At 44.8% G+C, this 25,044-nt stretch overlaps 1 protein-coding gene across 3 annotated transcripts in view; it reads left to right on the forward strand.

Annotated features, from left to right (window-relative positions):
• The first annotated feature begins 551 nt into the window (after positions 1-551).
• The window catches only part of LOC138287452 (cystine/glutamate transporter-like), a 171,454-nt gene continuing 146,961 nt past the window's right edge, over positions 552-25,044 (forward strand). For all 3 annotated transcript variants that reach the window (XR_011202219.1, XR_011202220.1, XM_069227881.1), the window contains exons 1-2: positions 552-896; positions 21,348-21,474. Coding sequence is in view for 1 of the 3 variants with exons in the window: in XM_069227881.1 (XP_069083982.1) it covers positions 680-896; positions 21,348-21,474 (344 nt within the window). In the remaining 2 variants the exon portion in view is untranslated. The remainder of the gene's footprint in view (positions 897-21,347; positions 21,475-25,044) is intronic.

Below are 25,044 nucleotides of genomic sequence, written 5' to 3' on the forward strand. Positions count from 1 at the left end.
CGCTCTACTTCATGCCACTCTCCTCTGTCACTCTGCTCTACACGACTCCGCTTTGTGACACTCCAATCTACACCACTCCACTCCACTGTACCTTACTCTGCTCCACTCACTTTTCAGCCACTCTACTCCAGTTTACTCCAGTCTAAGCCACTCAACTCTGTGCCACTGTGCTGTATGCCACTCTACTCTATGCCACTACGCTCTGTGCCACTCAAATCTACACCACCCCACTCCACTATACAGTTCTCTACTCCACTCACCTCTCGGCCACTCTACGCCATGCCACTAACTTTTAGCCATGCAGAACAGCAACCACACCGCTGTACAACATGGCTAAAAGACATTGGCAAAGCAAATAACTCTCACACAGGTGAGACCTGTAGGCGTTGCCAATGCCCACCCTCCCCTTCCCTCACAAATCCATTCATTAGGCCTAGTCCGAAAAATCGATCTTGCTTTTCCCACACTATCCCCCTGGGCACCGGTGATGCCTGCTGAGCAGGGGTGGGGGCGTGGGGCGACTGGGGCCAGCAAGTGGTGGAGGGGTTTGTGTGGAGCCTGAGAAAACAAATTGAAAGAGAGTCTGTGAGCAGATGTGTGTTGCCACATTCCGGCATCTGAAAGAGACAGGAGCGGGACTGTCCGCGGGGCAAGGAAGGATCGCAAAAGCGGAGGCCAGATGGGGATTTCTCGGGAAAGCGCCACGGGCGAGGAGCAGAACCAGGAGGCTGTTTACCTCAAGAGAAAGATCACGCTGCTGCGGGCCATCTCCCTCGCCATCGGCACCATCATCGGCAGCGGCATCTTCATCTCTCCCAAGGGGGTGCTGAAGAACTCGGGGAACATCGGCCTCTCCCTCATCGTCTGGCTGGCCTGCGGGGTCCTCTCCATGTTTGGTAAGCCTGTTTATGAAGTTTGTATTAGACGATAAACTTTCGCTTCGCCCCTGCCTCTTCCGCAAGAAAGGGAGAGATAGCTCTCACATCTGGATTTAAAACCTGAGCCACGACCTGGCCTGCACAGGACTAGCGTCAGTCCCCCCAGCCCTACCGGCATGAAAGACACCGGGTAGCCTGCACAGCCCTAGCGCAGCGTTTACTGTTCCCACCCATGACAGCCTCTCATAGACGCAAAGTGGCCTGCGCTGCCCTGTCCTAAGCTCCCCCCAGCCTCTCCGGCCCCACCGGACTCTCGGAGACCCCGGCTTGTTGTGCAGAGTCTAGCTGCCGCTTTAGGTCACTCCACTTCCGATACAGAAATGGACAGCTTTATTGAGCGCTTGAAATGGACAGGTACTGTCAGACTCGGAGCGCTTGCTTGCAGAGCGTCTCAATGCGCTATTTTCACACGGAGAGTACCGGCAAAAGGAGCTGGAAGATTACTTGCAGCTTTCTACGTTCAGTGAGAGAGTACCTTCACTTCTCAAGATGAATGTAGTGTTGGGAGGGGCACGAAGACTTGTCAGCACTGTGAACTTCTTTCAGGGAGAGAGTAGTAGTACCTCTCAGCATGGGCGATGTATTGTCGATGAGAGTTGGAAGATTATGGCACCTCTCAATGTGGATACATTGCTTTCAGTCTTGAGCACCATCACTCGTCATGGTGGATGTAATACTGTCAGGGGAGAGCACCAGCACTGGGCAGCATTGGTGCACTTCGTTCAATGGGAGAGTACCAGTACATAGGTCAAGTACAATCAATGGGTTTACTGTTGCCACTAAAAAAGTGAGCACTACTTTCAATGGGAGAGTACCATCACTTGTCAGAGTCGGTGTAATACTGACACCCAGCATTTGTCAGCATTGGTGCACTTTTTTCAATGGGAGAGTGCCAGTAAATGGGTGAAGTACTATCAATGTGCTTGTTCTTGACCCTCAAAAAGGGGCACTACTTTCAGTGGGAGAGTACCAGCACTTGTCAGGGTGGGTGTAACACTGTCAGGGGGAGAGCACCAGCACTTGTCAGTATTGGTGCATTTCTTTCAGTGGGAGAGTACCAGCACTTGTCAGGGTGGGTGTAACACTGTCAGGGGGAGAGCACCAGCACTTCTCAGTATTGGTGCATTTCTTTCAGTGGGAGAGTACCAGCACTTGTCAGGGTGGGTGTAACACTGTCAGGGGGAGAGCACCAGCACTTGTCAGTATTGGTGCATTTCTTTCAGTGGGAGTGGTGCTAGAACAGTTTTAAAAGTGGGGATGCTGTCATCAATTTTACCTCACAGTAGTCATAGTGACAGTGGAAAATCCAATAGTCACACAAAGAATACGTGTATCAAATGAACCTCGCCCTTTCAGCAGGAGAGTGGTATGGGCAGTGCTTAATTCGTGCTTGTTGTTTCTGGTGCGGAGCACCAGCACTTAATTTTGAGGGCAAGCACTTACTTTTCTGCCTCAAGCATTTACTGCAAGCAAAAGACACATATGGGAAAGACGGAGGGAGAGAAAAACAAAAAAGCGTCACAATGGGAGAAAGCAGAAAGCTGCAAGAGTGAGCTGAAGGGGCAGACAGTGACTGTAAATGGATTAAAGAGGCCCGAGATGGCTTCAGGATTACGCTGCCTCAGTATTCCGTGTTCGTACATTTAACTGCAGCAGTATCGTGCTTTAAGAGGTCTTTGGGCACTGTCACATTTTTATTTACAAATTAAGCACTGGGTAAGTTTTATGTTGGAAAGTAACTAAAAAAAAACATGTTATGCTGGTTTGCACCACTTATGTCATGCAAACACAGTGCAAACTGTTTGTAAATCTAGGCTAAAGTGTCAAGTGTGTTCTTTGAAGCCTGCACACCCTATGGGTAGTTAGTAAGTGATGCTCACTGAGTGACTCAGTAAAACACAAAGGTCCTCCTTTGAGGCTCCAACATTGAGGTGGTAGCAGTTTAGAAAATTCAAGGGTTTCTCTTGGAGGTTGATGTGGGAGCAGTTTATCTAGCTCAGGTAGCACAAGTATTACTCATAGCAAATACATTGTCAGGGTTACTGTTTTTGTAAAGGAATATGGCTTTTAATTTATTAAGTAAATGTGCAGTAATTCTAAAATGTTCCATGGCATTCAGTTGCTTGGGAATTCAAAGATGATTCAATCCTATCACCTAGGATTAACAAAGTGCTCTCACTTATTCACAGATGTTTTTGTGAGTTCTGGGCCCCCAGAGGGGTAGAGGGCTGAACAGTGTTTGGGACTCCCTCGGTTAGGAGAGGTGGAGGAGACATGGCGGATGAGAAAATACCTTCTGCGTTGTAAGATGGTAGGATACATGTCAAGCGGTCTGCAGTGGTATCAGTTTACATACAGGTGCTGAATGGCAGCCCTGAAGGGTTGTGTGGGAAGTGAAGGCTGTATCGGGATCTGCGCTGTCACTGGGGCAGTAACATATGCCCAGCAGAGACAGGCAGCTTGTAGTAGTTGCTGCAAGGGTGGCAGATACAAGCTCCAGCTTTGAGACAAGTTGCTGAGGGTTCACATATGGTGCCACATTGCACACATCTGTGGCTCACAATGTTGATGGGTTATCTCACAGTATGTCTCTTACAAAGGCACATGCCTATGGCAGGTCTAATGGGTGCAGGGATCACAACAGTGATGGGCCACCTCTGATGCTACCTCTTGCAAAATCTTCAGCTTGCTAAAGGTCCTCAATACTTCAGTAAGCAGGTGTTTGGCAGATGAAGGACATGATATAAGTCTATGAGCAGAGCTCACAATCCTACATTTCCACCCATAATAATGAAAAGCTGAAGAATAATATCTCATTTAGGAGCCAGAGACTGGAAGCACTGTTTCATAATGGCTCAGTAATCGTTCAGTTGGCACAGCAAATTTACAATAAGTCCAAATCTTCACAAAAGTACCGACCAGAGTCCAAGGACAACAAAAAGAATGAGGGAATGGCTGCAGAGACAAAGAAGGAACTGCAATGAGGCTCTAAGCTGAGTGCATATGAGCAGGTATGTCCAGAGTGTGAGGACTTATCAAGAACTCAGTAGCAAACACTTGAACAAGGCGCATATACTATTATTGTAGAAAAGGAAGGTAGAAAAGGGGAAGGGAACGGGAACCTGGAAAGAGTCAAAATACAAAGTGTAGGTGTTAGACCTGCCATCCTTGGTGTGGTTTCCCCAGTCTATTGACTTCATTTTTGCTGAACCTAGGCCTCTGGGCACTTTATCACTGCTGACCAGAGCTGAAGTGCATGTGCTCTTTCCCTAAAATAGGATAACGTTGGTCTATCTACAATTGGCATATTTAATTTACTTATAAGTCTCTCATAAAGTGCACTACATGTGCCCAGAGTTTGTAAATTAAATGCTGCTGGTGGGCCTGAGGCACAGATTGTGCCATCCACTTCACTAGCCCTTTAAACATGGCTCAGGCCTGCCGTTGCAGAATATATGTATGCAGTTTAAAACCACAATGTCGACCTGGAAAGTTAACCTATTTGCCAGGCCTAAACCTTCCTCTTTAATACATCAAAGACACTCCTAAGGTAGGCCCTGGACAGCCCCAAGAGCAGGGTGCTGTGTATTTGAAAGGTTGGGCATGTACTTTTAAACTTTACATGTCCAGGTAGTGAAAAACCCTTAAATTCAATATTCACTACTGCAAGGCCTGTCTGTCCCATATGTTAACATTGGGATTATCCTATTACATTCTATTAGTGAAATTTCCAATTGGGAAGAGATGGGACCCCAGAGTTTGGTGTCTTTGGAATCACAATTTAAAATCACAACTTATGGTAAATTGAATTTCAAATTGTAATTCTGAAAACGCCACTTTAAGAAAGTTGGTATTTTCTTACTTTAGATCATCTGGGGCCCTTTGTACAAAAGCTTGGTTTAGGGATTTCAAGCTCGCAAATTGTAGAAGTCTCTATTAGGGAATTGCAAAATGAAGTGTATGTAGGAGTGCATTCCTCTAATGGCGAGTTCTACAGATTCAGAATTGCAATTAGGAAATTGCAATTTAGGAAACTGCAATTTAGGAAATTGCTTAATTATGATTTCCTAATAGAAAATCACAAATTAGGAAAAGTAATTTTACTTTAGGTATGGATTGCAAATCACCCACCTGATACCCTCACATGGCACAGAGGAGCACGGAATGTTCCCTTCTGCCAGCATACCACCTATGCTTTTCTTTTAACCATCACCGCCTTAAACCCCACTCCAATTTACCACTATGTGGCAAATCAAAGCAGATTTGTCCTCAAAACAGGAACACCACATCTGGGTTTAGACCTGGTAATGCTGGGCCCACATGTAATTCCCCATTTTGGGGGAAAATATAAGTAACAGACAGATTTATGTGCAAGGATACTGGCCAGGAAATGTTATTGTCGGTGACATGGTATCTCTGCACATGTATCTACCCACCTCATACCTAGGGCCTAAGTGGCACAGCATTTTGTCTAACACAGCCCTATTCCTACTCAGTGGAAAAGAGCACTGCATGTATTGCTAATCAGCTACATTAGGTAGGGTGATGAAGGTCTTCCCTATAGCCCAGGTTTGGGTACTGTTATAGCACATAGTAATACAGATAGAGGTGCCTAAGCATTGGTATTGTCAAAAATAGGTGATTGTATTTGGGACAGCTTAAGTATTTTGATGTGGTAAATCATAGTGCCATTCTACTATGGGTGAAGTATTTCCAGGACCATGCAAGAGATTTCTTGACAGACATGCAGTGTCAGAAATAGTGTCAATAGATTGTGGAGAACCTGGGCAAAGCATGGGACATGCATTGTCCTTCCAAGCAATATGGTAGGATTTACATTGGATCCATTGCCAGTCAGCTCAATTCCAAATTGTAGTGGCTGGAAGTTAACTAATGTCCACCACCTACTCTACTTCCTCTCATTGGTTAATCCCCATTAGTATTTGTGAACCATCCCAAGCATGCATACAATAACTTGTTGATGAATAGCTTTCGCTTGACCTAGCCACAATGCATGACTAGTCCAATGGCCTTGTTTAATTGTTGGTAAACGGAGTAATCTCAGTAGCCTGGAGGTGGATTTAATGTCCGCCATGTCAAGACTATTCTGCCCACCAAATTTTGAAATGCTCGCCAAGCTGGCAGTCATTTTTAAAACATTCTCAGGAACCTGCCAATGCTGTTTGCAATTTGGTGCATGGATCCATCAACATGACGGAGCCCTGACAAACGTATTTTCAAATAGAAAATCCAGAATAAGGATTTTATGTTTGAAAATAAAAAATAAAATGCTCCCATGCACCCATCATGTGACTCCTCTCCTACGGTGAGGGGAGTTCCTTAAAGAGCATGAGGAGGAAGGGGCATGGCTTGAGGAGCCAAGATGGCTGGCGGGCTTTGAAGGAACTCCACCATGAGGCCCATGTCTACAGATGCTACAGCGAGCGCAGTAGGACAGTAAGTCGCTGGTGACACACCTGGGAGTTGATGTGCGGCCCCGCATCCGAAGGAGACGACTGAGACCTAGTGTGCCTGAGGAGCAGGGCCTGCTGGTGCAAGAGTGAAGAGGAGGCTGCTGGAACTGGGGAGCAGAGGAGTGGTGGAGGGGGGAGCCGGAGTCGGCGCTCCCCTGCAGTTTGTGGTGGCCGGGTTGACTGGAGGTACGGCTGCTGCCTCCGGGGCAGTCCTGGCTCCCGAGGGAGATGGCCGCAGCCTGTGGTGCTGGGGTCGCGGGCGCTGGTGGGGCCTGTGGCCTCCCAGCACACGACAGAGGAAGAGACTGCCAAGGAAGGTGAGTGGAGGAGCGGCAGGGAGAGAGGTTGGAGGCGGCGCTCCCACGTGGCAGGCAGCAGCCGCGGTCTCTGCGAGTGCAGCCACTGGCTCTGGTGCACCTGCAGGGCTACTGGAGGGAAGGAAGAGATGCTAGGCCTTGCCGCGGGGTGCGCACCGGGGAAGATGCGGACCTAAAACTCCCCCATGGCGCTGCACCTGTCAGGCCGGGCTGGTACCTCTGTGAGTGGCCATGATATCTGCCTCCTGAGGCTAGGAGGAGGAGTGGGAGGAAATAATTGGTGGGTGGATTGGCCTGTGGTGGGAGGGCTTGAGAGAGTATCCCTGAATTTACTAGAGGGGTTGAGGGCTCCCCACCTGGAGTAGTGCCATGATTGAGGCCGCGGGGAGGATGCTGTTGCTGTACGAGCCTCCTCCCCGAGTGCGGCCTAGTTGCTGGAGATGGAGGGCAGGGGTCTTGCTTAAGCTGAGCTGGAGTGACAGGTGGCTGGAGGCTGCCCCTGCCTGCACCCCTTCTGAGAGCTGTTGAAGGAGGTGCGCGCTGGACGGCCTTATATGAGCTGCTACCCCCTGACGAGGAACTTTGGTGTGACGTGGCTTGGGAAGTGACTGGGTGTGAAGGTGGACTGTTGACTCTGTACCTGCTCTTCCTTTTGGTGTGATACTGTCCCAGACAGTGACAGAGACCAGGTTAACTATTGCTGTTGTGACACGTAAGGAGTGGCTGGGGTGGTAACTACTGGGTTGCTCTACCCACCACTACTGCTGGCCCTACTACATCAGCACGGTGAAGTGGATGCTGCTTGCCCACAATGGAATATCAAGGGGGGTGCTGAGTCATATCATCCTGCGGATTGTGGCACTTGAGTGAATATGATATTGCGGCACTGAAGAGTTGAGCAATTGGTCGCAGTTGCTGTACAATAAACAGCATCCTGTTGGGATGAGGTGATCGGGGTGACCAGTCCACAGATGCCTGCATAATGGGACGACTGTGCTCCAGGATGGGCAGTGGCTCCTCTGCCGAAATACTGGTTCTCCAACATCAACGGACAGTAAACTGGCTGCAGTGTTGGAGGGGGTGTAGCATCTTGGTGCATCATTGGACCAAACCAGGACATCTCTGTAGTATAAGATAGACACTGTGGTGACTGATCTCACTTTGCTCCATGCGGACAATGGAACTCATCTTACACAAACGTGCCCCTAAGGCCCAACGAGTGGAAACCTCTGTGCAGTATTTACTTGATCGGGTAGTCTGCCTGGAGCGCAGAGTGAACATGTTAGAAATGGGGACTTTGGTGGGAAGTCAGGTTACCCCCTGTCCAAACAAGGACCCTCACTCTAGTCAGAGGAAAGGAGAATCACCCTTGGTTAACCGGCGCTCAACCCCTTGGTAGCTTGGCCCTAGCAGGCAAGCTTAGCTTCAGAAGCAATGTGTAAAGTATTTGTACCAACACACACTATAACTCTAGGGAATGTAAAAATAGGGAATATTTATCTAAACAAAACTAGACTAAAACAACAAAAAAAATCCAACATACACAAGTCAAGTTATGAATTTTCAAAGAATAAGAGTCTTAATCCTTAGAAAACAGTGAGAATGCTAATGTTTCACAAAAGTACCTGGGTAGAATCAAAATAAAGCCGCATGGGCGAGTGTGCATCGAAAAAGGCCAACGATGCGTCGATTTCTCACTCGCAAGCGAGACCATGCGTCATTCCTCCTCTGGTCGAATTGGTGTGCGTCATTTTTTCTGTACAGCAAGAGAGCGATGCGTCAATCCGGACAGGCACCTCAGGTCCGGGTAGGCTTTGCATTGATTTTCGATGTTGAGCCGAAAATATTGCACAGTATCACAAAAACACGCTGGGTTGGGTTTGCGTCATGTCAGTCTCCGTTAGCAGGTGTTGCACGTCCTTTCTCCAGCCATGCTGCGTCAATATTCCAGCCGCAATGCAATAGAGGTGGAGCGCTGATTTCCGCAGCGAAGCCGGTGGTGCGTCATTTATCAGCTGCATCACGAAAGGTGTGTCAAAACTTTCCTCGCACAGTGGTCTGTGCATGGATTTTCAGTTCTTGTCTGCCAACTTCACCTTTCAAGGGACCAGGAACTAGATAGGGCACCATTTGTCAGGGCAGGAGGAGTCTCAGCAGAGAGTCCAGGTGCTGGCAGGGGAAGTCTTTGATGGACCTGACACTTCAACAACAGGAGGCAAGCTCAGTTCAAGCCCTTGGAGATTCTTCTCAAGTAGGAATGCACAACAAAGTCCAGTCTTTGTCCCCTTTCACAGGCAGAAGCAGCAACTGCAGGATAGCCCAACAAAACACAGTCACAGGCAGGGGCAGCACTTCTCCTCAGCTCTTCTCCTTGGCAAAGGTTCTTCTTGATTCCAGAAGTGATCTAATTTTCAGGGGTTTTGGGGGCTCTTCTTATACCCCTTCCTGCCTTTGAAGGAGGCCTACTTCAAAGAGAAGTCTCTGTTGCTTTCAAGATCCTGCTTGCCCAGGCCAGGCTCCAGACAATCACCAGGGGGTTTAAGACTGCATTGTGTGAGGGGAGGCCCAGTCCTTTCGGGTGTGAGTGACCACTCCTCCTCTCCCTCCTAGCACAGATGACTCATCAGTATATGCAGGCTACACCCCAGCTCCCTTTGTTTCACTGTCTAGAGAGAGTTGTTAACAGCCCAACTGTCAAACTGACCCAGATGGGGAATCCAAAAACAAGCACAGAATGGTTTAAGCAAGAAAATGCCTGCTTTCTAAAAGTGGCATTTTCAAACACACAATTTAAAAACCAACTTCACTAAAAGATGTGTTTTTAAATTGTGATTTCAGAGACCCCAAACTCCACATGTCCATCTGCTCCCAAAGGGAATCTGCACTTTAATAATATTTAAAGGCAGCCCCCATGTTAACCTATGAGAGAGATAGGCCTTGCAACAGTGAACACCGAATGTGTCAGTATTTCACTGTTAGGACATGCAAACCACACAAGTACATGTCCCACCTTTTACATATACTGCACCCTGCCCATGGGGCTACCTAGGGCCTACCTTAGGGGTGCCTTAAATGTATAAAAGGGAAGGTTTATGCCTGGTAAGTGGGTACACTTGCCAAGTCGAATTGGCAGTTTAACACTGCACACACAGACACTGCAGTGGCAGGTCTGAGACATGTTTACAGGTCTACTTATGTTGGTGCCACAACCAGTGCTGCAGGCCCACTAGTAGCATTTGATATACAGGCCCAGGGCACCTCAAGTGCACTGTACTAGGGACTTACTAGTAAATCAAATATGCCAATCATGGAAAGTCAATTACACATATATTTTCCAAGTCACAGAAAGTCAATTACACATATATTTTACATAGGAGCACTTGCACTTTAGCACTGGATAGCAGTGGTAAAGTGCCCAGAGTAACAAAAACAGCAAAAACAGAGTCCAGCGCACATCAACAACTTGGGAAACAGAGGCAAAAAGTTAGGGGAGACCACGCCAAGGATGCCAAGTCTAACACGTGTCCCCCCCAGCTGAAAGTGAGGAGCAACTACCCAACCTCATGGGAGTTCTCATCACTAAGAGGGAAGAACCTGTACAGACCATCAGTATTGGCGTGTTCTGTACCAGGGCGGTGTTTCACCCTAAAGTCCTTCCCCTGTAGGGAAATGGACCACTTCAACAGTTTTGTATTCTCACCCCTCATCTACATTAATCATCTGAGGGGCCTGTGGTCGGTCTGAACCCGCAAGTGAGTCCCAAACAAGTAGGGTCTTAGCTTTTTCAGCACCTAGACCACAGCAAAAGCTTCACGCTCTATTTCACTCCACCTACGTTCCCGGGGAAGTAACCTCCTGCTAATGAAGACTACAGTTTGATCTAGGCCCTCTTCATTAAACTGTGAGAGTACTGCTCCTATACCATGCTCTGAGGCGTCTGTTTGCACAACAAATTCCGTGGAATAGTCAGGTGCCTTCAGCACAGGTGCTGTGCACATGGCAGCCATCAGGGCATCAAAAGTAGTCTGGGAAGCCTCTGTCTAGATCACCTTCTTTGATCGCTTCTTGGAAGTGAATTCATTCAAGGGGTAAAAAGGGAAGGTTTAGGTCTGGTAAGTGGGTACACTTGGCAAGTCGAATTGGCAGTTTAAAACTGCACACATAGACACTGCAGTGACCATGTTTACAGGGCTACCTATGTGGGTGACACTACCAGTGTTGTAGGCACACTAGTAACATTTGATTTACTGGCCCTTGGCACCACTAATGCACTGTACTAGGGACTTACTAGTAAATCAAATATGCCCCACTGTCCTCTAGCTGGGAAGACATGCTGACGGAACTTAGGATGCTGCAGGATGAGTCTGAGGACAAGCCGTGGCCCTAGCAGGGCGTGTTGCACAGATGAGCAGTGCTGGATGGGCAGCTTGTTACCCTTTTGGGGGGATATGTAGGGCACTGGAGGGTTCAGCCCCTACCTGGCTCTGTCACTAGGGTGCGGGAGTGCCTGAATGGAAGAGACGAGATGGGAAGCATTGAAACAAAACATGTGTAAGGCTATAGGCACAGGCTCTGGTTATAATTGTCGAAACCCTTGTTGGTTATACCAAAAAAAGGAAAAGGTACATTTTCTCTTTGTGTCACAATTGCTCTGCTATGAATGGTTATTCATTGTGGGAATACCAAGACTCAACTTCCACTCTACACTAACACATGCTTAGATGATTGATGCTCTGGGGGACCCCTGTTATCACGGCTGTGCTCCCCTCCCATCCATGTACACTGTATTTAATGTTACTGAAGACACACATGCACTGTACGCCCCCATGTGGGTTGCTGGAGCTAGCGATTGTCTGGGATGTATCCCTGACTGTTATTTGTTATATCTAAAATGTATGGTGTGAAGCAGATTAAGATGTAAAAACCTGAATAAAAATATTTATGAAAAAAATAAATTAAAAAAATAAAGAGCATGAGAAGTTTAGACCATTAGGTCACATTACACAAACAGTTCTGGCCATCGTATGCATTGAGTCAGTACTTCTCTTACTAACTAATAAGCCATCTCCTAATTCACCCTTAGACAGTCGGTTATGTATCTCACTGTGGTGGAACATGAAGGAGTCATGGATGTTGCCTGGAAATCTGCATACAAGGTCAGTTATGATGCATGAGGCATTACACACTACCTGTATATTGTGTGAATGGGTGCTTTCCATATTTCTATATACAAATTCATTTGCACAGTGGGGCTAATGGCAATATGTGTGCCATCAACATAGCCAGGTACATTGGGAAACTGTGCTACCCTGTAAAACGTTACTTTGGTCTGCTGAAAATATTGGGACATATTTGGCAAACATATGTATTTGTTTACTTTGCTGACCATGATGTCCAGTAACCTGGGACAAAACCTAGAAAACGCACTTTTTGACACTACTCTCGCCACTGCTATGACACACTGCTAACTGCCTGAAGCCCAAAGGTGTAGACAACACTATAACTGCACATGTAGTGGGATTGCATTGCTTCTGACTGTTGGGGTCTGTAGCTGAAGTTGTGACTCAGCAATCAATTCAATAATGTACTCACTACTGAGTCGGTACACATCATATATCTCCTCCTCAGTCTGTTAAAAAAGGGTGACCCTGACTCTAAATATCCTCCCCTTCTCTGCCTACCACCAAAATCCTTATCCTTCTTGCCAAGACATACTGTCCCGCGATTCTGCATGGACCAGATGCATTTTGAGTTATTTTTGTTTTAGTTTGCACCTGGTTACCACCTGATCCACATTGATGGTAGTTGCATTACCTAAATGGTCATTTTGCCACTATAACCAATTAGGAAATCCTTTGTACGTAGTATTAGCAATTTGCTATTTGTAATTCCCTATTTGGGATTTCCTATTGAGAAATTTTCAATCTGCGATTTCTACTAGATAGAAATCACAATTTGCACCATCGCAAATGCCTTTCGTACATACCAAAATTGCATTTTGCATTTTGGAATGGCCCAAAATAGTGATTCCTATTGATAAGAAATGCAAAATGCCTTCCTACATATGGCCCCTAGTGCCTTTTACTTGTCTCTGAACATACATCTGGGTGGGTGACAGCTGGGCTTTTGTGCATTCCTCTCAGACAGCCATATACAAAGGGAACTTAGGTGTGACTGTGCATCCTGAGCAGGATAGAAGGGAGGAGGTGATACTTACCCCTGAATGGGCTGTGTCCTGAGCCCTCACAAAGAGCTGCATAATTCCCTGTAGTTTGTCTGGAGCCAGGGCAGGAAGGACAGGGACTTTGTGCACTTCAAAAACCTCTTTTTGACGTCTTCACCATTTCAAAGGCACCACTGGGTATAAGAACTAGACTTCTGATCCTAACAAATCAGTACACTTCTGCACCTGAGGACATTCTTCAAGGACAAGGAAGAATGACTGCTGTGCTGCTAAAGAGACTGTCACGCTGCTGAACTCTGCTAGACTCCTGCTCTGCTGTGCCAGCTGTTCTTTATGCTGCCTGCTTGACTGAGCTGCCTCCTTGAGTGAGAAGGAATGGACCTGCATCTCTACATCCCCAGAACCGTGTTCTGAAGTCACATTGCAGCTGCTACTGCGGACAAGGACCTCACAGTTCAAGCACTGCACAGCTTGGAATGGACGCATCACCTTCAGTACCGATGCATCGCCGGCTGCGCGGCTTGACGACAATGCATCACCTTCTTCACTAAGGGTTCGCCAACAACGCATCCCCAACTGCACAGATTGGAACACAAAAATCATCTTCTCTGCTCCTCTCATCCAGTCTTTGACACATCCTCCATGCACAAGGCACTTTTTCAGCTGGACAAAGTTGGACCCTGTATCCATTGCAGTCAGCTTGACATTTCAAATCTGACCCTATCTAGCGTGACCAGATAGCCTTGGTTGGCGCTTCAAGCTTCTAAGCACTACATATGCATACTCTGTTTAAAATAAATCTCTTGACTTCTACTTACTGGATTATTTGCCGCTTTGGTCTTGTTTTGTTCATTACATTAAGCTCTATTTTTCTAACCTGGTATGGATTATTTTGGAATGGTGTTTTCACTGTTTTACTTTTTTAAATGTTACACAAATACTTTACACATTGCCTCCTAAGTTAAGTCTTCCTACTATGTGCCAAGCCACCAGAGGGGTGAGCACAGGTTAGTTTAAGGTGTGTCTCTTACTTACCCTGACTAAGATTATGGTTCCTGCCTGGACATGGTGCACACCACTGCCAACCAGAAACCCAATTTCTAACAGTAGGGATCACTAGACCTGTTGATGAACTAATTCAGCAGCATAAAGCTACAACAAGAGAGAAAGTAACTAGGCACCTACCAGGTGCATGTGAGATGTTTTGCTAGCTCTGTTCTAATTGCCATGAAAATCCTGTCTCTAACTTAAAATGTAGTAACAATGGCCTACTTAAATAAGACAGTAGAGCCCCTGTGCGGATCTGATGATATAGCACTATGGCCTTGCTCCCTGGCACTCCTTCATATTCCTGGTAGTGGGAAGATTATGTGTTCTCTTTGGATTGGGCTAAAACATCACCATCTTTGGTTGTATAGCAATAGCAAGCAGCTCCAGGAAACATGGCCCCATTGGACCTCAGACTCCAGAGGTGCAAGACAAATTCCACGGTTTCTTCCCTTCAGCAGAGCACAACAGTATCGTTTTTCTCTACAGTCATATGGATGTGATGCTAGTGGAACTGAATCAGGGTAAAAGAAAAGTCTTGCAAGAAATCATTAGTGAAAAAAATGGATTAAAAAAGGGAGTGTGGACATTAGGATTCCAATTAATAAATTAGTTCAGGTGTATCAAAATCAGGAGGTGAGTTCATCAGGCAAGATCTCTTTCTATGGCATCCAGCCTCTTCCATGGTAGGTGCTTCCCTGGACTTTCTTCTAAAAATTGCTATCCAGATATCCAGAGGATGCATGCACTGAAAATGTTGCCATGCTTTCCACGTCAACGATGCACTATGGTGCATTACTGAATAAGTCTCCAATAGACTTCGCTGCGCCTGATGCTCCGGACAGTGCACAACCATGATTTTAGTGATGTTTTGAAGAATCTTCAGTTATTCATGGTGATAGTCACCCTTACAAATGTGGGTGCCAGCTACAGAAGAAATATTCATTAGAGCTGTCCAGGAACTTCTGTATGTGATGTCAGTTAAAATTTGAACAGCTTGGCAGTTAGTTGGGGGGGGCCTCTTTTGATCAGGCCTATCAGCTTCATCACTTTGGGTCTGATTTAGAGTTTGGTGGACGAGTTACTCTGTCACAAACATGACAGATGTTCCATCCGCTGCATTACTATGTCCATAGGCTATAATGGTAACGTAATATGGCAGACGGGGTATCCCTCACATTTGTGACGAAGGAAACCCATCCATCAGGCTCTAAATCAGGCCTATTGTTTTTAATGAAAACTTAATGAAAGTGGCCTTAGTGCTAGACCACTGCTTACCATTGGTTAAGTTTCTTATCAGTGTCATGTGCATGATTTTTATTCAATGGCGTTCCTCCCTTCTATTGTGTTTATCCTTCTCTGAGCATAGCCCATTTATCATACTTTTGAGTGGGTGACTTGAACCCTTCCACAGCTCACTACTTTTGTATTTTTCCTTCAGCGCTCGCTGAGGGTGAATGTGCTTTCTTGCTCTCTCCTTCATGTGCTACACTCCCCCCTCATCTATTGTTTTCCTCATCACCCCCTCTTCTGGCCTCAGGCTGTTCCCACCCACTCCTTCTGTTGCTCTCCACCCCTCCTATCGTGGCCCTTAAACAATTCATCCATTACATTTACAATTTTTGAAGTTCCTGGCAGCTGCTATTTGCTGCTGGGACAGTCCATTTCGGAAACACCTTTTCATGTGCACTTAAATTCATTATTTTTAGCTACCACCATCCATGCAAGTGCGTCACTATGCAGGCCCCCATAGTGTCATGACACATCTGTAAATGTGACATGTCATTGTGCTATTTTGTCTTGTGATGCAGATGCTTCAAGACACCAGCAAACAGCATCCCTTTTTGCTCATAGTGGACAGCACTGACAACAAACGTAGGCAAAGCCCATCAGTTACGAAGTGAAACCTATGGTCTTTGCCAATGCTTTTTACATTGAAAATTGTGTTTTTCATTTAGAAAAAAATGTGCTGCCACATGAAACATTCAGTGATTGAAATGATCAGTTAGTTTTAATTATTTCATTTCTTGTGCATCCTTAAATATGTGGCATAGGACAGGTATTATTTACTAATTATTTTAAAATGGTTAATATGGTTAAGTTTGTGTTTTATCCTTGTAAATGAATTGCGGCAGCAGAAAGTATTTCAGTTACACTTGTAGTTTTCTATACAACTTGTAGTCTAAAATCGTTATAGCTTTGTGGATAATTCCTCAGCAATTATTCACACCCAGGGAAACGCCAAAGCGTGTATGAGTGAGAGCATCATCCTAAATGTGTTTGAAATAGATCCTAAAGTAGCAACTCAAGAATCTAGACAAGAGAGTTGTACTTTACCACATATGAAATATGATGAAGTACTTACACTACGGAATAGTGTAAGTATTATTTTACAAATTCTGTTAGGATATTTTTCAGCCCCTCCGGACAAACATAGTGATTTCCCTTCCTCGCAACACCTTTCAGACTCCCTCTGGATTTGTTTAATTGAGAAAAATGCCAGGTTTAAGGACATAATAGGTAAAGTTACTGCAACTGTAGTAAACAATCCCACTACAGATGTATTTCCCTATTGAGAGCTTGCCAGAGACAAGCTTAGTCAAACATTTGTTCTCAGTGGTATTTAAACTTCAAAAGTCCTGCAGACTACAAGAGACATTTTATGCACTACCCAGCTGGCCATTTCTACCTGCATTGGACCTTGCTAGTGGCTTCTGCTGCAGTGAGTCTTGATCCTCAAGTGTTCTTCTAGAGGTCCTGGAATCTGGACTGTCTGAAAATGTACTCTTTGTAACATCCTGAGAAATCTAGGACTTGGACACTTTTTGGCTCCAAAGATCTATGGAGGACCAGGATCGACCTGCCAAGCTAATCTGATGAAGGTGCATTGCTGCTGGGCTGAAGGTCCAGGTTTCATCTCTCAGAGGTTTCTGCAGCGGCAAATGCGAATTAACTGGACCTCGCAGAATAGGGATCAGGCCACGTAGAGCCAGCCATCTATAGCTTTAGCCTGCAGCCTTGCCCCACTATAAGAATCCGAGCTCCAAAAAAGTGACTATGTGCAAACATAGAAATCATCACTAGGTGAAGGTGCCAAATATGGCCAGCAGAGAAGGGACCTTTCTAGGGCATGACATTTGAATTTCTCCCCCCTAAAGCTTTCTCGACAGAACCCAATGTCTTCACCAGGACCTAGTCCAACCACTGTTCAACCTGGTGCATCCCTTCTCCGCCACTGCCTACTGCCTTGCCCCGCTGAAGATTTTGAACTTCCATTTCAGAGACTAAGTCCAAAGGTAAAACTTCAGACTGGGTCGAACCTGGTTTTGTAGCTGGCCCACAGTCCATTGCATTCAGCCTCAAATGATCAGATCTAGGACTTTTCTTGTGTTGTGTTGTTACTCTGTTACTATTTTGGTTTAGCATAAATATTTTACAAATCATCTCTGAAATTAGGGACTTTTTAAAAAAACTGTCTTTATTGGTTTAAAGCATAGACTTAGACATACATGTATATAAAGTGGTTTCGAAAGTATAGTCAAGTACCAGGTGAGCTTCAAATGTTTACATATTAAACTGCAGCATGTTACAACCAGGATAAGTTTCGTCATCATAACTGTCTAGTGTTTGTTGCATATTACTGACATTTATTAATGAAAACATCTTATGCAGGTAACAGCATGTGACACCATCCCACCAAATAAGGAATGGTGTGTGTAATTTTAGCAAACCTACATTTACTGATATAGAGGATAGAGAAGGCCTATTTAACAGTTGCAAACCATTTTGCAAGTGGCGTAGGGTTTATTAAACTCTCATCCATAAACCAGCAACAATTATACTTGTGGTTATAATATTACAAAATATGTAAAAAATTAGAGTTGGCAAATCAACTTGCAACCCTTCCTAAAAGGGTATAACAATAATTATCACCCTGAAAAACTTATATCCCCAGAATTTTTCAGAAGAGGTGATCAACATCAAAGCTATTGCCTACTACAACAATCTGTGAGATGTTGTTAACACAATACTTGTCTACGGCCTGTAACACTGTGTGATAACAAATCACTGTTAAAAGGCCTACTGGTTTTAACAAATGCTTTTTAAAATACATATGGCAGGTGTAGTGCTTTTGTCATAATAAAAAGATCAGGCCTATTGCACTGGACATTACATTTCTCGGTAGCGCAATCAGCACCAATAGCCTTTATGATTGTCTTGTCATCATAATCAACTCTAGCCAACTGTTTTCAGTGTTAGTTTACAACGAAGCAACCATCAGGCATACAGTAATAAAACTATAAATGACAAAATTACAAAAGTATACCAAATTACAGCTGCTGAGGCAGCAAAATATTATCTCTACTAAGAGGGTGTACCAAGTATTATCACAGTGCACAACTTATATCCCCACAATTTGTGTGAGGAGGTAACCAACACTAAAACCCAAGCTTACCACCATATTCTGTGAGATTCCTTGCAAGCTCTTTGCGGGCCTAAATGCCTATTGACTTTAATGTGCTTTTCACAAAATATAGTTAGTTTGGGCTTACTGCTTTAGCATACCTTTTAATGATAATCAGATTAGATCTATAGCCTTTGTCATTGGCTTTACACCATAACCAATTCAGTTCTGCTGTACTGAGCATAAGCTTTCCCACAAGGCAAAATGTGCAATGCAAGCACTTCTTTTCAATGGAAGCATTCAATGCCTGCCCAATCAAATTTTTACTCAAGGAAACCACCATGTGAGTGGAACTGAAGCCTCTCTCGCAGTAATATTTCTGAAATCTCTTTTTCTGTTTATCAGTTAAGTTATGGCAACAGATGCACTGTCAAGCCAGACCTAAAAAGGACCAGGCAGTGCATGAGAGCATCCAAGGAGCCAGCTTCAATGGAGCGCCTCTTTCCTCACCGGAGGAATACAAAAAGTGTGCCTTCCACCTTTCACCCCTGAACCCAAAGAAATCATCTGTGGAGTACCCCAAAGATCCTCGCTCTACCCCACCCTCTTCAACACTTATTTGACACCTCTGGCCAGCATCCCCAAAACCCATGGACTCAACTTCATGTCATATGCCAACAACACACAACTCATCCTCTCACTCTCCTAAGACACCACCAACATCACACCCAACGTCCACAACTGCATGACAGACATCGCCAGCTAGATGAAGGACAACTGTCTGAAGCTCAGTACGGAGAAGAGAGAGGTACTGATTTTCCGGAAAAAAGTGTCACATGGCAAGCATCCTGATGCCCCTCAAAACTCACACCTACTCCTGCCTTCACTGACCACACTAGGAACAAAGCATCATTCTGGAAAGCATGTTAACCATGATGACTCAGGTCAACTCTGCCTCCTCCTCCTGTTCTTCATCCTCTGCATGCTTTGTAAGATGTTCAGAGGGCTACCCCAAAGCTCAGGCACGTCATCACCCAGGCCCTTATCTCCAGCCAACTGGACTATGGCAACACTATCTACAGAGGGATCAGAGCTCACTCACTCCATCCATTACAGACCATACAGAATGCTGCAGCCAGACTTGTCCTCGATCTGCCTAGATGAATTCACATGACTCCCTTCCTCAGGGAACTCCACTCCCCCTCTACAGAAAAGATGACAGTTCAAATTGCTGACCCGTGCATACAAGGCCCTACACAACTGCGGACCCCCCCTACTTGAACCAATGTCTGAACTTCCATCAGCCCACCAGACAACTCCTCTTTGCATCCCTTTCTCTTACCATCAACCCCCGAATTCCGACATAGCAGATGCTGAGGTCGATCTTTCTCCTACTTAACAGCAAAGACATGGAACAAGCTACACTTTCAGCTCCAGACCTTCCCATCTCTTCCAGAGTTCCGAAAGTCCCTGAAGACCTGGCTATTCAACTAATCAACTGGATCCATCCAGTGCCTCCATACTCTCAGGGGTGACAAGTAGTGCCCTACAAATCCACTGATTGATGGATGAGATACAGCAGAGTGAGTTTAGAAGGAAAATACACTGTGTTCTACAGTTAGAGAATTTAATCCCATAATAAAATATAAGCATACAACCAAGACATATCTCTTACACCCTACAAAGGCATGTCAAAGATAGTAAATTTGGGGTGATTACCAAAATTTGTTATTTTTTTAATTGTATGGTATGTACATCTGTTCCTTAGGAACTTCATTGTAGGAACATGAGTGTAAATGAATCACTGATCACTGGGATGAACAGTGAAATACAGGATAATGAATAACTGATGCAAATGGGTTTTAGGTCGAATGAAAGCCTGAAAATGTGAGAGAGTAGCGCAGCGTGGCAAAAGCATTGGGTGAGAAGAAAAGAGGACATGTGACTCAGTGGCTAAGTTGGTGTCCTTGGAGCATAGAGACCTAGGTTCTAATTCTGTTTATTTTTTACCAAATAAGTACATGGGCGTAGGGAAAAACGTTTTTATCCCTGTGCCACAGACTACACATATGTGTACTGTAAAAACAACTTTGCAGTGTACACCTCATTCACAATCAAATTCTAAATCAACCGTCTAGTGTCTAGGCTTCACATGCCATACTGTTCTGTGAAGAGCACAGCATTGTTGAGAAGCTACGGATTCAATACAATTGCCACTTAACCTCTCCATAGAATGAAGACCTTCATTTAGAATTTTGACAATGGATGAAACAGTGTGGTAGACTTCCGCCAAATTAAACAAAAATAGTTTTCTGATATTTAATCACAGTCACCATTGTCATATGTGCTTTACCCCAAAAGGTGGTTCATGCCACAATAATGGGAGAAGCCTCAAGTAAAAAACATGATGGCACCAATTGCATAATCGCAGGCACCAACGCTGGGAGCTGGTAATGTATCCTAAACTGTGTAGCTAGTATCACGCTATAAGTGGCCATAACAAACTGGGAGTTTCTTTGCTCATGGCAGGAGCTCTTCAATGCCCACAATGCAAGGCCCCAAAAACTTACAGAGGAGTAGACTTCACCAAAAGTGGTAGCTGGCCTGCCACCATTTTTAGCAGCATTAGCAGTATTTAGTGGCATTGGCAGTCTGCACAATTTGCAAGGCTACCTCTTATTGACTTCCTAATAGGGTGGTGGAATGCTGAGGAGAGTGGTGAGACTAATCTATTTTTTGGTTGAAATCATTTCATTTAACTCACAAAAAGCAGGGTGAATGGGAGACAGTTTGTAATGTATTGCCTGTTTATGTATTTGCCCATTGTGAAAGAGTCTGTAGTGGGGTATTTTTCTTTTGTTATGTGCTCTATTGGTAGTTGGACCCTGCCTTCTTTATTTTTCAATTTTTTATTTGACACACAAAATGCTGCTTATAAACCTGCTAAGTTTCTCTTTTAAATGATTTCGTTTTTTCCTTTAGGTGCTCTTTCTTATGCAGACCTTGGAACAACCATCAAAAAGTCAGGAGGGCATTATATCTATCTCTTGGAAACCCTTGGGCCACTGCCAGCCTTCCTGAGGCTCTGGGCAGAATTTGTTATGATACGGTAAGGATCTGTCATCCTCACAGTTGTTGCATACTCCAATGCCCTTCTACTAGAGAGTGAGGGGTGTATAAAATAAGAAATTCTTGACATTTGTGAAGCATAGAAAATAAACGGAGAAATGCAGAGAGTAGATTGGAAAACATCAAGGTTTTTTTAAGTAACTATCCATTTTAACTGCTGTATACTTCTACATAGTATGACTCTGCCGCCTTCCCCAGGAGTACACCATATGTATGATCCCCGTTGCATCTCACTTGCACCACACAAAGTGGTGCATGCTTAATGCAACTCAAAAATGAGATTTATTAAAACCACGCAAGGCCACCTTGCGTGGCACTGACTGCCTTCATATATTTTGAGTAAAGCAATGTAGCTCAAATGGCTACATTGCCTTAATCTGCACCAGGAAGGCACTCTATGGGTGTTGCATTGGTGTTCCCCATCAACATCCATGAATTTTGATGCATTCCCAGATTTATCAGAAGTGGTAGACCTGGGAAAGCGCCACAAATCTACACCTTCCCAGGTGAGGTATAACAAGGAGAAATATATATATTTCGACTAGTTTTTTCCTCTTTCTATGTGTGCTGCGTTCTGCAGCATGCATAGACAGAGGAAAAAGCTCAGGTATGTTTTTGTGCAGGAACGTTCTATTTCCTGCACAAAAGCAATCCTACATTCAAAGGAGGCACCCTTGAACTATGGTGCAGAGGTGCCTAAATTGGTGCTCAGCAGCCCACTGTGCGCCAGTGCTGGGAAAGGACAGGAATGCACCATATCGGGATAATTATGGTGCATTCCTGTCCTTTCCCTGTGATGCAGCACAGCAAGGTGATTTGCTGTGCTGCACCACTTGGCCATAAATAAGGCCCCACGATTCTCCATAATTACCACCTCTACTCACCAACTATGTAGATTCAGCTCATAAAATAAGGGGCATATTTATGCTCTGTTTGCGCCAAACTTGCCTCATTTTTATTGACACAAATTCGGCACAAAATTAAGTTCATATTTATATTTTGACGCTAGACATGTCTAGCGTCAAAATATAGGAGTTTGCACCATTTTTTCGATTTTTGAACCTACCTTGTCAATGAAATGCAAGGTAGATGTTCCCATCCCAAAAATGGCGCTAGCATCATATTTATCCCCCCGTGCAAAAATGACGCATGGGTGGGATGAAGACCCAAGACCAGACCAGGTGTTAGGGGACCTGTGGATCATTTCCATGGTCTAACACCATGGAATATGCCCACAGGTGCCCATCCTAAGCCCCAGGAACACCTCCACCCACACCAGAGGGACACCAAAGGATGGAGACCCCATCCAAGGTAAGTAGGGTAAGTATAGGTAAGTATTAGGAGATTTTTTTAAAAGTGCCATTGGGGCCCTAACAAGGGGCCCTCTGCATGGCACTGGGTGCAATGGCCCTGCCCAGGGGACACTGGTCTCCTTTGCTGGCCATTAGGGCGGTGGGGATGACTCCTGTCTTTTCTAATGTTTTAGGATGGTTGTGCGCCTGGAAATGACTCCAGGCTGGTTAGCAGCATTTTGTTTTCCTCTAACCAGCCTAACATGCAAAACCAGCCTAACCAGCACAACCTCTTCACCTCGCACCGCCACCCCCACCTGGCTAGCGTCATTTTTGATGACGCTAACCCAATCTTAGCGCCGGCTTGCGCCTTTCCTTAAACATGACACCCGGTTGGCACTGTGGAATGGCGCAAGCCAGCACTAATATTTTTGCCGCAAAACCACGTTAGAGCAGGTTTGCGGCAAAAAATGTAAATATGCCCATAAGTGTCAGATCTTTATTCTTTCATTCCCATCATGTCAAGAATACAGTATGTCAGGTCTTTTCATTCCCTACTTTTGAACAAGAAGCAATGCAGCATATCTTCCCAATTAGGAAACCCTATCTTCTCTGCCACTTATTTATATGAGACATAATGTGACTAAACACTTTTCCTTGATCACACATATGTGTAGTGTCTTGTGAGTTAGCGATGATGGTATCCTTTTAGTTCCGGATGGACTCCGTAGAACTTTGAGCTAAGTGTTTGGGTGTGATGAATAGATTTAATGTTTAGAATATTGAGTTTGCGGTTACATGCAGGGCAATAAAGACATGTGAGACCAAGCTCTTTGTGTGGCATATTCATTTACGAGTACCCAGGCTGGGTAGGACACTAAAGCTGTTGACAAGAATGAGACATGTAACCTGAAGATTGACAGTGCTCTCCTAGAGAGTTTGCTGTGGTCCAGCAAACTGCTAATGCGTGCCACATGTGCCTCAATTGAATTGAAGATTGACGTTTGGCATATGTGGAGTCAAAGCACCACTCCAGCCAGTGAGAAGATATTGAAGAGAACAAAAACTTCAGTGAGAAGTTTACTTATCATTGTCCAGAAACCTACTAGCAAGGCAGTGAAAGAGGTACTGTAGCACTATGCAACACTGAGCTATAAATCATACAGTATGACAATCAAGCATTGAGAAGTGCTAAAGACAATGACAGTTGAGTGCACAGAAACACTAGAAGGCAGTAATACCCAGCTACAGAAAACAGAATGCGCAGTGACACCCAGGTGCAAGAGAACGCTCTGAACAGAAGCAGATAAATGCAGAGAAACATTAGAGGTGATGATGATCAGATACATAGATAATACGATCACCCTTACCAGAACCTGAGTAAAGAGAGCCATCTGACTCTAGCACCAGGCACTACATCCCAAACCGAAGCATGTAGGTTGTGCTTACAAGGCTGGAGAATCACGCTGGACCGACTGAAAATCTATGAGTGGCAGTCGAATTAGTGAACTTTTCAATGGCAACTGGAAAGAGTGCCTTCTTGAAACCACTGCCTCCCTTCAATACTTTGTTTGATGATTTTGTTTATGCACTAGAAGAATAAGACAGCAAAAACATTGGCAAATACCTCAAAAATCTTGTCGGTGAAGAGTAAATGAGGCGATAAAGAAACTATAGAGAGCTGACAAAATCACATACCATCAAATCAAGGAAGCGTTAAATCTCAAGTTCAATCCAATGCTTAATGTCGATTATGAAAGATATATTTTCACTCAGGAACAACAGGAAGCAGGTGAAACAATCAACACATTTGTTGAGAGATTTGATACTCTCATCAAACACTGTAAGTTCAATAACTTCAAAGATGAAGAAGCCATACATCTCCGTGTTATCGACGGATGTCTGTCAGATTCTTTCAGATGACAAATGCTGAGGGAAACCTTAGTTTAGAGCAAGTTCTCATGGCTGACAGAGCTGAGGAACATGATGGCCAACAAGTTGCTGACAGGGTGTCTGAAGTTGCCCAGATTGTGTCCGTCATGGACATGAAAAATAAGCAGAAAGACAAAACTGTAGGACACAAAGTGATGTTTTTAAGGAAAAAGAAACTGGGCTTAAGATGAGAATTTTCGTTTCCACACAAAGGTTGATGTCTCGCCATTGGACAATTATGCAAAGGCTGTGGGAAAGAGAACCATTTTGTAATGGTTGGTAAGACATAGGAAATGTTAAGTCCATCATGAGGAGATAACAGAACG

Source organism: Pleurodeles waltl, chromosome 4_1, assembly GCF_031143425.1.
Source record: "Pleurodeles waltl isolate 20211129_DDA chromosome 4_1, aPleWal1.hap1.20221129, whole genome shotgun sequence".
NCBI lineage: Eukaryota > Metazoa > Chordata > Amphibia > Caudata > Salamandridae > Pleurodeles > Pleurodeles waltl.